We start from the raw sequence: 12,008 nt of genomic DNA, 5'->3' as shown, positions 1-12,008 counted from the left end.
ACAGAAAATGGTCCAATTCGTGCAAGCCTGCGGAAATGTCTGCATACTTGATCTGCGGAAACATTGATGAAGTGCTTGGGCTCTCCTTGAAGAGAGTTTGTCCAGCTCAGTAAAGCCTCAAACATAAATGTGCGCAACACTGAAATGGGCTACTTCTATGTGAATTAATGACGTGGTGGAACACACCTGAATTCAAACTGTTAGAAAATAAAACATGTAAAAAATGATTTTAAATTGACAAGTTGGAACATAGCTTATAGATATTTGGCAATCAGCGCATGTTAACTGTACTATTGCGTAACAATCACATTTTGGAACAGTGAGTGCATTCTGACATCACGTGCATAAAACAACTCACCCTGGGGGCGACCGTTAGAGATATTTGGAACTCAAAGTGAAAAGGTTAACAAAACATTTACAGTAACTTAGAAAGTGGTTAATGGCAAGCAGAAACAAGTTTTTCTAAGTTCCAGATCATCTAACTAGGCTGTAGGCAGTGTACATCTAGGGTTGGCTTTCCCACTGTCTTTTGTCATGGGTTTAGTATTGAGCATGACACTTAGGTGTATGAAAGAGGTTGTTTTCAATGGACAGCTACTACCTGCACTCAAGTCCATTTTCCTCCCTCTACTGCTCCCACTCATCTACAGAAGCCTGATTGAATGTTTCTGAAATTGACGCAGTAGGAGTGAGAGAGTCTGCAGGCGAGCTACTCTGGCACAAAGGCATCAACTCTTGTGTCACAGCTCTAGATGGTAGCAAGTTGTTATTCCAGTAAACTAAAAGCGTGCTTCCCAAAAGGGGACCTATTCTGTACGTAGTGCACTTTATATTGAATAGGGTGCTATTTGTTTCAGTAAACCCACTGGGCACACACCGATTGAATCAACGTTGTTTCCACGTCATTTCAAAAAAATTGGGTTGAATCGATGTGGAATAGACGTTCAATTGATGTCTGTGCCCTGTGGGAACTAAAACAATATAATTAGCTTCTTTGTCTGTCAAGTTTTGTTATTCTAGTGATACAATGGCATTTGTTTTAGAGAGAGTCGTGGAGGACAAATGTCTCATCAATTGTCCTGTGTGTGTGTGTGTGTGTGTGTGTGTGTGTGTGTGTGTGTGTGTGTGTGTGTGTGTGTGTGTGTGTGTGTGTGTGTGTGTGTGTGTGTGTGTGTGTGTGTGTGTGTGTGTGTGTGTGTGATTCAACTACTGACCTCTATTATCTCCAAGGGGAGATAGGGTGCAAAAACCTGAACACCAAAGCAAACCAATTGAACTTGCTCATCTGCTTATGGTATGTAGGAAACAGAGTTGAGAGGTTAGAGGTCAGAGGTTATCTCCAGGGTCAGTGGCTGTTCACCCATGATTGAAACAAAATAATACGCTTTTTCCCTAGCATACTTTAAGAGGAGACTTTTCAATGAAGTCATAAATCATCTGTGGTTGACAGATTGTGTGGGCACAAACACACCTAGCTATTATAGTATTAAGACTGGAATAGGTCTGTAACTGCTGCGTACTCTACTGTTAGTGACGATGAATGATTCATAGATAGGCATTGCATTTCCATGCACTCAATATAGGAGGACTGGTCTAAGGCGCATAGGTCTAAGGCACTGTATCGCAGTGCTAGAGGAGTCACTACAGACCTGAGTTCGATCCCGGCCGTGATCGGGAGTCCTATAGGGCGGCGCACAATTGGCCCAGCGTCATCCGGATTAGGGGAGGGTTTGGCTGGAGTAGGCCGTCATTGTAAATAAGAATTTGTTCGTAACCGACTTGCCTAGTTAAATAAAGGTTCAATTAAATATACACTGGGTTACTAAGCAAGCAGATTTGGAAACGCTGGATCAAATCAAATCAAATCAAATTCTATTTGTCACATACACATGGTTAGCAGATGTTAATGCGAGTGTAGCGAAATGCTTGTGCTTCTAGTTCCGACAATGCAGTAATAACCAACAAGTAATCTAACTAACAATTCCAAAACTACTGTCTTATACACAGTGTAAGGGGATAAAGAATATGTACATAAGGATATATGAATGAGTGATGGTACAGAGCAGCATAGGCAAGATACAGTAGATGGTATCGAGTACAGTATATACATATGAGATGAGTATGTAAACAAAGTGGCATAGTTAAAGTGGCTAGTGATACATGTATTACATAAGGATGCAGTTGATGATATAGAGTACAGTATATACGTATGCATATGAGATGAATAATGTAGGGTAAGTAACATTATATAAGGTAGCATTGTTTAAAGTGGCTAGTGATATATTTACATCATTTCCCATCAATTCCCATTATTAAAGTGGCTGGGGTTGAGTCAGTGTCAGTGTCAGTGTGTTGGCAGCAGCCACTCAATGTTAGTGGTGGCTGTTTAACAGTCTGATGGCCTTGAGATAGAAGCTGTTTTTCAGTCTCTCGGTCCCAGCTTTGATGCACCTGTACTGACCTCGCCTTCTGGATGATAGCGGGGTGAACAGGCAGTGGCTCGGGTGGTTGATGTCCTTGATGATCTTTATGGCCTTCCTGTAACATCGGGTGGTGTAGGTGTCCTGGAGGGCAGGTAGTTTGCCCCCGGTGATGCGTTGTGCAGACCTCACTACCCTCTGGAGAGCCTTACGGTTGTGGGCGGAGCAGTTGCCGTACCAGGCGGTGATACAGCCCGCCAGGATGCTCTCGATTGTGCATCTGTAGAAGTTTGTGAGTGCTTTTGGTGACAAGCCAAATTTCTTCAGCCTCCTGAGGTTGAAGAGGCGCTGCTGCGCCTTCTTCACGATGCTGTCTGTGTGAGTGGACCAATTCAGTTTGTCTGTGATGTGTATGCCGAGGAACTTAAAACTTGCTACCCTCTCCACTACTGTTCCATCGATGTGGATAGGGGGGTGTTCCCTCTGCTGTTTCCTGAAGTCCACAATCATCTCCTTAGTTTTGTTGACGTTGAGTGTGAGGTTATTTTCCTGACACCACACTCCGAGGACCCTCACCTCCTCCCTGTAGGCCGTCTCGTCGTTGTTGGTAATCAAGCCTACCACTGTTGTGTCGTCCGCAAACTTGATGATTGAGTTGGAGGCGTGCGTGGCCACGCAGTCGTGGGTGAACAGGGAGTACAGGAGAGGGCTCAGAACGCACCCTTGTGGGGCCCCAGTGTTGAGGATCAGCGGGGTGGAGATGTTGTTGCCTACCCTCACCACCTGGGGGCGGCCCGTCAGGAAGTCCAGTACCCAGTTGCACAGGGCGGGGTCGAGACCCAGGGTCTCGAGCTTGATGATGAGCTTGGAGGGTACTATGGTGTTGAATGCCGAGCTGTAGTCGATGAACAGCATTCTCACATAGGTATTCCTCTTGTCCAGATGGGTTAGGGCAGTGTGCAGTGTGGTTGAGATTGCATCGTCTGTGGACCTATTTGGGCGGTAAGCAAATTGGAGTGGGTCTAGGGTGTCAGGTAGGGTGGAGGTGATATGGTCCTTGACTAGTCTCTCAAAGCACTTCATGATGACGGAAGTGAGTGCTACGGGCGGTAGTCGTTTAGCTCAGTTACCTTAGCTTTCTTGGGAACAGGAACAATGGTGGCCCTCTTGAAGCATGTGGGAACAGCAGACTGGTATAGGGATTGATTGAATATGTCCGTAAACACACCGGCCAGCTGGTCTGCGCATGCTCTGAGGGCGCAGCTGGGGATGCCGTCTGGGCCTGCAGCCTTGCGAGGGTTAACACGTTTAAATGTCTTACTCACCTCGGCTGCAGTGAAGGAGAGTCCGCATGTGCGGGCAAAAAAGTTATTTAGTCTGCCTGGGAGCAAGACATCCTGGTCCGTGACTGGGCTGGATTTCTTCTTGTAGTCCGTGATTGACTGTAGACCCTGCCACATGCCTCTTGTGTCTGAGCCGTTGACTTGAGATTCTACTTTGTCTCTGTACTGACACTTAGCTTGTTTGACAGCCTTGCGGAGGGAATAGCTGCACTGTTTGTGTTCGGTCATGTTACCAGTCACCTTGCCCTGATTAAAAGCAGTGGTTCGCGCTTTCAGTTTCACGCGAATGCTGCCATCAATCCACGGTTTCTGGTTAGGGAATGTTTTAATCGTTGCTATGGGAACGACATCTTCAACGCACGTTCTAATGAACTCGCACACCGAATCAGCGTATTCGTCAATATTGTTATCTGACGCAATACGAAACATATACCCAGCTACAAAGAATGCAGCCTCCGGATAAATGGATTTCAGTTTGCAAAGAGTCAAATAAAGTTTGTTCAGAGCCATCGATGTGTCTGCTTGGGGGGGGGGGATATATACGGCTGTGATTATAATCAAAGAGAATTCTCTTGGTAGATAATGCGGTCTACATTTGATTGTGAGGAATTCTAAATCAGGTGAACAGAAGGATTTGAGTTCCTGAATGTTTCTTTCATCACACCATGTCTCGTTAGCCATAAGGCATGCGCCCCCGCCCCTCTTCTTACCAGAAAGATGTTTGTTTCTGTCGGCGCGATGCGTGGAGATGTTTGAACTGTGAAGTTACCACATGGAATGTCAAATATGAGGACAGGATCAGAATGGAGCAGGGTGGAGATGAGGATCAGAATGGAGCAGGGTGGAGATGAGGATCAGAATGGAGCAGGGTGGAGATGAGGATCAGAATGGAGCAGGGTGGAGATGAGGATCAGAATGGAGCAGGGTGGAGATGAGGATCAGAATGGAGCAGGGTGGAGATGAGGGAGCCAGATGGATTATATTGTTGGAATCGGCTGAACTTTGAACATTGAGATCTTAAAATAAATGATAGAGACAAAGCCCTGAATAGAAAGAGTTTGTAAAAAGCCAGAAGGGCTTTGGAATGTGTTTGACGGAGGAGAGGAGAGCGATGTGTTGATATAGGGGAGACAGATGGATATCTGTGAGTCAGGAGGTGAGGGCAGTTCCCATAAGGGAGTGATCAGGGTTGCTATCTGGTTACCTTCTTTCCTGTGGAGCCATAAACTGTAAGGAAGAGGAGTGTCTTTATTAGGATGTATATAAACTGTGATGTCTGAAATTTTTTGCTGTCTGTTTTTAGCTGTACAGAACCTGTGGGAAGAATAAACCTGGTTAAAGCTTCTCTAGTGTCCGTGAGTTATTTACTCTGAAAAATAAGAACCCAACAATATTAAGATAATATTAGTTAATGAAAATGAAGGGGACATTATTTAGTTCTTCGTCAAAGGGCTGATTTGCATTTTAGTGTAGTTAATCTCCCTTTCTCTCTCTCTCTCTCTCTCTCTCTCTCTCTCTCGCTCTACCCTCAAACCTCCACTGTTAAACAATACTAAATAGCTAATCAAATGGCTACCCGCTGCTGCCACTGTCTATTACCTATCATGTTGCTTAGTCACTTTAGCCCTACCTACTTATATGTACATAGCTACCTCAATTACCTTGTACCCTTGCACATATACACAGTACTGGTACTCCCTGTACACTGAGTTTACAAAACATTAAGAGCTCTTTCCATGACATAGACTGACCTGGTGAATCCAGGTGAAAGCTATGATCCCTTATTGATGTCACTTCTTAAAATCCACTTCAATCAGTGTAGATGAAGGGGAGAGACAGGTTAAAGAAGGATTTTTAAGCCTTGAGACATGGATTGTGTATGTACAGTGCATTCGAAAGTATTCACACCCCTTGACCTTTTCCACATTTTGTTACGTTACAGCCTTAATCTAAAATGTATTAAATTGTTTTCCCCTCATCAATTTACATACAATACCCCATAATGACAAAGCAAAAACAGGTTTTTAGACATTTTTGCAAATTTACAAAAAATAAACAACTGAAATATCACATTTACATATGTATTCAGACTCTTTACTCAGTACTTTATCGAAGCACCTTTGGGAGCAATTACAGCCTTGAGTCTTCTTGGATATGCCGCTACAAGCTTGGCACACCAGTATTTGGGGAGTTTCTCCCATTCTTCTCTGCAGATCCTCTCAAGCTCTGTCAGGTTGGATGGGGAGCGTCGATGCACAGGTATTTGCAGGTCTCCAGAAATGTTTGATTGGGTTTAAGTCTGGGCTCTGGCTGGGCTACTCAAGAACATTCAGAGACTTGTCCCCAAGCCATTCCTACGTCGTCTTGGCTGTGTGCTTAGGGTTGTTGTCCTGTTAGAAAGTGAACCTTCGCCCCAGTCTGAGGTCCTGAACCCTATGGAGCAGGTTTTCATCAAGGATCTCTCTGTACTTTGCTCTATTCATTTTTCCCTCGATCCTGACTAGTTCATGCCTCTGAAAAACATCACCACAGCAGGTTTGGTGCCAGGTTTCCTCCAGACGTGACGCTTGACATTCAGGCCAAAGAGTTCAATCTTGGTTTCATCAGACCAGATAAACTTGTTTCCCATGCTTAGAGTCCTTTAGGTGCCTTTTGGCAAACTCCAAGCGGGCTGTCATGTGCTTTTAATGAGGAGATGATTCCATCTGGCCACTCTGCCATAAAGGCCTGATTGGTAGAGTGCTGCAGAGATGGTTGTCCTTCTGGAAGGTTCTCCCATCTCCACAGAGGAGCTCTGGAGCTCTGTCAAGGTGACCATCGGGTTCTTGGTCACCTCCCTGACCGAGGTCCTTCTCCCCCGATTGCTCAATTTGTCCAGGTGGCCAGCTCTAGGAAGAGTCTTGATGGTTCCAAACTTCTTCCATTTAAGAATGATGGAGGCCACTGTGTTCTTGGGGACCTTCAATGCTGCAGAAATGTACAACTCATGTTTGGTATAGTCAGTGTTGAAGCCATGTCATTTTTACTCATTGTTGTCCACTGTGTATTTATTCCCTTTGTCACCATTACATTTGTTAAATCTTTAATTCTGCGTTGTTGAGAAAGGACCTGTAAGGAAGCATTTCACCTGTTGTTTATGAATCATGTGACAAATGAAGTGTACTTCTATTTCTCATCCACTCTTTTATTACTGAGGTCCCATTTGCCCTGAGTAAGACTATTACATTCAGCTAGTCACCCAGGCTATGGCCCCTTAGCTGTCAGTCAATATATTATGTCTGCTCATGGATGAATAGCAAATCATTTAAACTGGAAGGAAGTTTGTGATTATATTCCAGAAGCAGTTTTGCTTCTGTTCTTTCAGACTATGTCTGGAGGTTGGGTACTGCTACATGAAATTGAGTTCCTCGGGTTACTTTAAAAAATACATCTTTGACATAGATTTTCTTCTTACCGTGGTCCTTTAACTCACAGAAAGAAAGGGAAAAAATGTGCCGCCTGTTGCCATGGTAACTAATTAGGTTGCTGCATGAAACAACAAATTTAGACAACTCAGTCAGGGTATCATGTCAATCACGATGCTCTCGCAGAAAAATACTTCAACTGTCAACTGCCAGTCAGTTGATCTTGCTTTTCTGACTGAATTCCCTTTGCTTGGCTTCAGATGTGACATATCTCCCTGAGAGAGTGGCGGCCAGCCTTGGAGACAGTGTGACTGTGCACTGTGTGTTCAACGACCGCAGGGTGAACGCCAGCACGGCAGTCTGGTTTCTGAACCTTGACCGCCTTCCACAGAGCCAGTACACTGCTGTCAACGACCGTGTCAGTAAGATAACGGTTCAACCGTCTGAGCAGAAACTGTATGACATCCTGCGTTGCTGCCAGCCTTCAGGGGAGAAGTATAGCTGTAACTACCGCTACGCAACGATATACATTAAAGGTGAGCTGGTATGGATGGATGGATGGATGGATGGGTGGATGGATGGGTAGATTAAGTCCTGTAGGGTTGGGATTGGAGAATGGTTAGGCTTAGACTTCAGGAAAAGGATGGGTCATGAGATTAAGGGATCTACAGTAATATACAGTATATATGTATATATATATATACACATATGTATATATATATGTATGTATATATATATGTATGTATATATATGTATGTATGTATATATATATATATATATATAAAAGTGTTTAACAAATCAAAATAGATGTAATATTTTAGATTCTTCAAAGTAGCCACCCGTTGCCTTGATGACAGCTTTACACACTCTTGGCATTCTCTCAACCAGCTTCATGATGTAGACACCTGTAATGCAGGTGTTCCTTGATAAAAGTTCATTTGTGGAATGTCTTAATACGTTTGAGCCAATCAGTTGTGTTGTGACAAGGTAGGGGTGGTATACAGAAGATAGCCCTATTTGGTAAAAGACCCAGTCCACATTCATGTGTTTGTTATGACCCCTGTCTGTCTGTCAATGGGCTGTGGTCATGTTTCAAGCTCAAGGTTCATATTGATGTCAGGGTAAGGGTTCCACTCTTCTATTTGTGTCTGTGTTTCAGATCCGGTCATAGATATCAGCTGTGTAACCAATGGGGATCTGGACAGCATGACCTGTAGGTGGAACAACATCCAAACTAAAATCAACTTCCTGTCCAGGTCAATACTACTTTTACTTACAGCATTGGACCACCTACACAAACATACACCTGTAAAACCTACACATATAGCTTAATACTTGTACATATACTTGTACATACTTGTACATACACCAGTACAACCTACACATACACGTGTATACTTGTATATACACCAGAAAAACCTACACATACACTTGTATACATGTATATACACCAGTAAAACCTACACATACACTTGTGTACATGTACATACACCAGTAAAACCTACACATATACTTGTACATACACTAGTAAAACCGACACATACACTTATATACTTGTACATACACCAGTAAAACCTACACATATATTTGTACATACACTAGTAAAACCTACACATATACTTGTACATACACTAGTAAAACCTACACATACACTTGTACTGTATTGTTACAGTGACCGTTGGTTATCTTATGAGTCCAATCAATCAAAGAGTCTTTGCAATACAAGCCCAGCATGGAATACAGCACAACATTACTTTTGATTCCTGTGCAATATTGACACCTTTTCGGTGTCTCTGCTTGGTGTCTCTGTGTTGTATTCCTAAGAAATACGGGACAGGAACTGGTTCAAGATCGTAGAACAATACAGAATGGATTTAGACCCCTCAAGCAACTCAAATGACTGTATGTAATTATTGGTAAATTGCCACGATTTCAAAACTAAGGCAGTGAACGGAAGTTTAGACTTGTTGCATAACAAAGAGCTATGGCATCATAGGGAAAACATACCCATAAGGCGTTTTCACCCTGAAATACTTTGTGTGTGTGTGTGTTACTACCCTTGTGGGGACCAGAAGTCCTCACAAAGATAGTAAAACAAGGAACATTCGGAGAGTTGGGGACATTTTGCTGGTCCCCACAAGGAAAAAGGCTATTTTAGAATTAGGGTTAGAATTAGTGTTAGGGGTTAGGTTTAGGATTAGGGTTAGAATTAGTGTTAGGGATTAGGGTTAGGGGTTAGGATTAGGTTTAGGGGTTAGGTTTAGGGTTAGGGTTTAGGGGTTAGGTTTAGGTTTAGGGTTAGGTTTAGGATTAGGGTTAGGTTTAATGTGACTCTGTACCATTTGATTTTGAAGTAGGCTATTTAACAAGACCTTCATGATGATATGCGGCCGCTGTGTTACAAAACAAATGGCCTTTTCTCTAATCTATTGATGATCAGATACTTCAGTTGTAAGGTGCTCTGTTGTGCTCACAGTTGTTAGTCAACTTAAGCACTGTTACAAACTTAGACTCCTTTTTTTTTACGGTAGCCTATTTAGAAATCAAAACGTCTCCGGTGCTGCTGCATGGGCTAATTGGTGTTCTTGCCATCAATTACACAGGCTGTGTAACCTATTTCTTGATCGACTCATATCAACATCTCTGCACATTAGTGGTGGGGTGGGCTAACTAAATAAAACAGAATAGGCCTAATTAAAAGAACAACGATGAAAGGGGGAAAGAATGCTGTCCAGAGCATGCCCAGAGCTGAGTGGTACCAGAGCGAAGTTGGAGGGGGAGAGAAGGCCGACACTCCCCAAAAAATGTTATCCTGTTTCGGGTTAAGGTTAGCTTAAGGTTAGGTAAGGGTTATGGTTAGGAGTTAGGAAAATAGGATTTTGAATGGGAATCAATTGTTTGGTCCCCACAAGAATTGTAAAATGAACATGTGTGTGTTTGTGCGTGTGCATGCGCGTGCGTGTGTGTGTTTATATTCTCCAGGGTGGCCGACCTATCCTGCGATGTCATGGAGGAGGCGGAGGCAGAGGAGGAGGTGGGCGGGGCAGTGGGTGTGGTCAGGCAGGCTGTGTGTGTATCCAGCAGCTCTAGAGAAGTGAAGAGCTGCACTCTGCAGCCAATCAGAGTGACTTCATGCTACAAGCTATGGATGGAGGCCAAGACAGACAATGGCACGAGGTCACATCCTGTCTACATCACACCTATGGACCACGGTGAGTTAGGACATGTGCAGTATAGGAATTCCAAGTTTCAAGTTTATTCGCCACGTGCACAGGATGCAACAGGTGTAAAACAGTACAGTGACATTTTTACCTTGAGCTCTTTCCCAACAATGCAGTGACGGTAATAATATAGATAATAATAGAAAATATAATAAAATAACACACAAGAAGTATGATAAAGTTTGAAGAAACCTGCTCTCGATGGTGCAGCTGTAAAAGTTCCTGAGGATCTGAGGGGCCATGCCAAATCGTTTCAGGCTCCTGAGGAAGAGGAGGCCTTGCCGTGCCTTCTTCATGATTGTGCTGCTATGAGAGTACCATGTTAAGTAGAGACCACAATGGAAATAAGTCTGACTTTTTTGTGATATCCATGTGTTGTTTTTAAAAAGTATGCGCTGTGAGTATGTTTTTTTTAACTTGCAAATAAAATCAATCAAGTCAGCAGTAATGTGGACACAGAGGAACTTGATCCTCTCCACTGCGGCCCCATTGATGTGGATGAGTGTGCACCCCCCTGTTTCCTGTGGTCCACGGTCAGATCCTTGGTCTTGCTGACATTGAGGTTTTAAAAGGTTGTTGCCCTGGCACCACACTGCCAGGTCTCTGACCTCCTCCTGTACGCTTTTTCATCACAGTTGGTGATCAGGCCTACCACCGTCGTGTTGTCAGCAAAGTTGATGAGGGAGTTGGAGTCGTGCATGGCCATACGGTTGTGGGTAAACAGGGAGTACAGGACGGAGCAAAGTACACACCACTGGGGGGCTCCCCGTGTTGAGGGTCAGTGTGGCGGACGTGTTGCTGCTTACTCTCACCACCTTGGGTCGGCCCGTCAGGATCCAGTTGCAGAAGGAGATGTTCAATCCCATGGTGCCAAGCTTGAATACCGCCCGGCCTGAGGCCTTGCAAGTGTTGACCAGATTAAAAGCCTTACTCGCATTGGAGAGCAAGATCATCCAGTCCTCTGGGGCCTGTGGGGAAGCAGGAGTATAGAGTCATGATCTGATTTGCTGAACGGGGGGACGAGGGAGGATCTTGTATGCATGCTTGTGGATTGAGTAACAGTGGTCTAGGACTTTATCGCCCCTAGTGGCGAAGGAGACGTGTTGATAGAAGTTGGACATCACATGTCTTAGTGCATGGTTTCGTACTTGTTTATAGCCTACGTAAGGGACGCGAGTGGCATTTCCCATATGAGGATTTCCATATTGCTAAAGTACGGTCCCTTACTAGACGTCCGTGGGGTTTAATAAAATAGGCCTACGGCCTCAGGTCGATCCCCAGGGCCTGGTCTTCCGGGAAATCATCAAATAAAGTCTCTCGGACATTTGATTTCTGTTTTATAGAATGTAAAATTTTGGGACATTTTTCCACTGTACTGGAAAATTCCACCAGATGGCGACTGGCTGCTTATTGCAAATGGACAAAACATCCCCAAAACGGACATGGCCGTTTCTCCTAAACGGAAAATACTTTGAGGATGAAGCTCAGTGAGCACAGGTTTGGCCAAATGGACTTTTAGCCCAGAAACAAGATGGCCTTCATGGCCACAGGGCTTTTTGAGTTAAGGCCCATTTTCTGGGATTAAAGGTCAAAAATGGTAATACACCACTAATTTGTCCG

General features: G+C 44.0%; 1 protein-coding gene across 5 annotated transcripts in view; it reads left to right on the top strand.

Annotated features, from left to right (window-relative positions):
* The window catches only part of LOC112250617 (leptin receptor-like), a 64,318-nt gene that overhangs the window by 39,567 nt on the left and 12,743 nt on the right, over positions 1-12,008 (top strand). For all 5 annotated transcript variants that reach the window (XM_042321277.1, XM_024420936.1, XM_024420944.2 and 2 more), the window contains 3 exons: positions 7,428-7,703; positions 8,327-8,423; positions 10,150-10,379. In XM_042321277.1, the coding sequence (XP_042177211.1) occupies positions 7,428-7,703; positions 8,327-8,423; positions 10,150-10,379 (603 nt within the window). The remainder of the gene's footprint in view (positions 1-7,427; positions 7,704-8,326; positions 8,424-10,149; positions 10,380-12,008) is intronic.

This window comes from Oncorhynchus tshawytscha, linkage group LG01, assembly GCF_018296145.1.
Source record: "Oncorhynchus tshawytscha isolate Ot180627B linkage group LG01, Otsh_v2.0, whole genome shotgun sequence".
Classification (NCBI taxonomy): domain Eukaryota; kingdom Metazoa; phylum Chordata; class Actinopteri; order Salmoniformes; family Salmonidae; genus Oncorhynchus; species Oncorhynchus tshawytscha.
The sequence above is the reverse complement of the archived record's forward strand: the minus strand, read 5'-3'. Positions and strand labels throughout refer to the sequence as shown.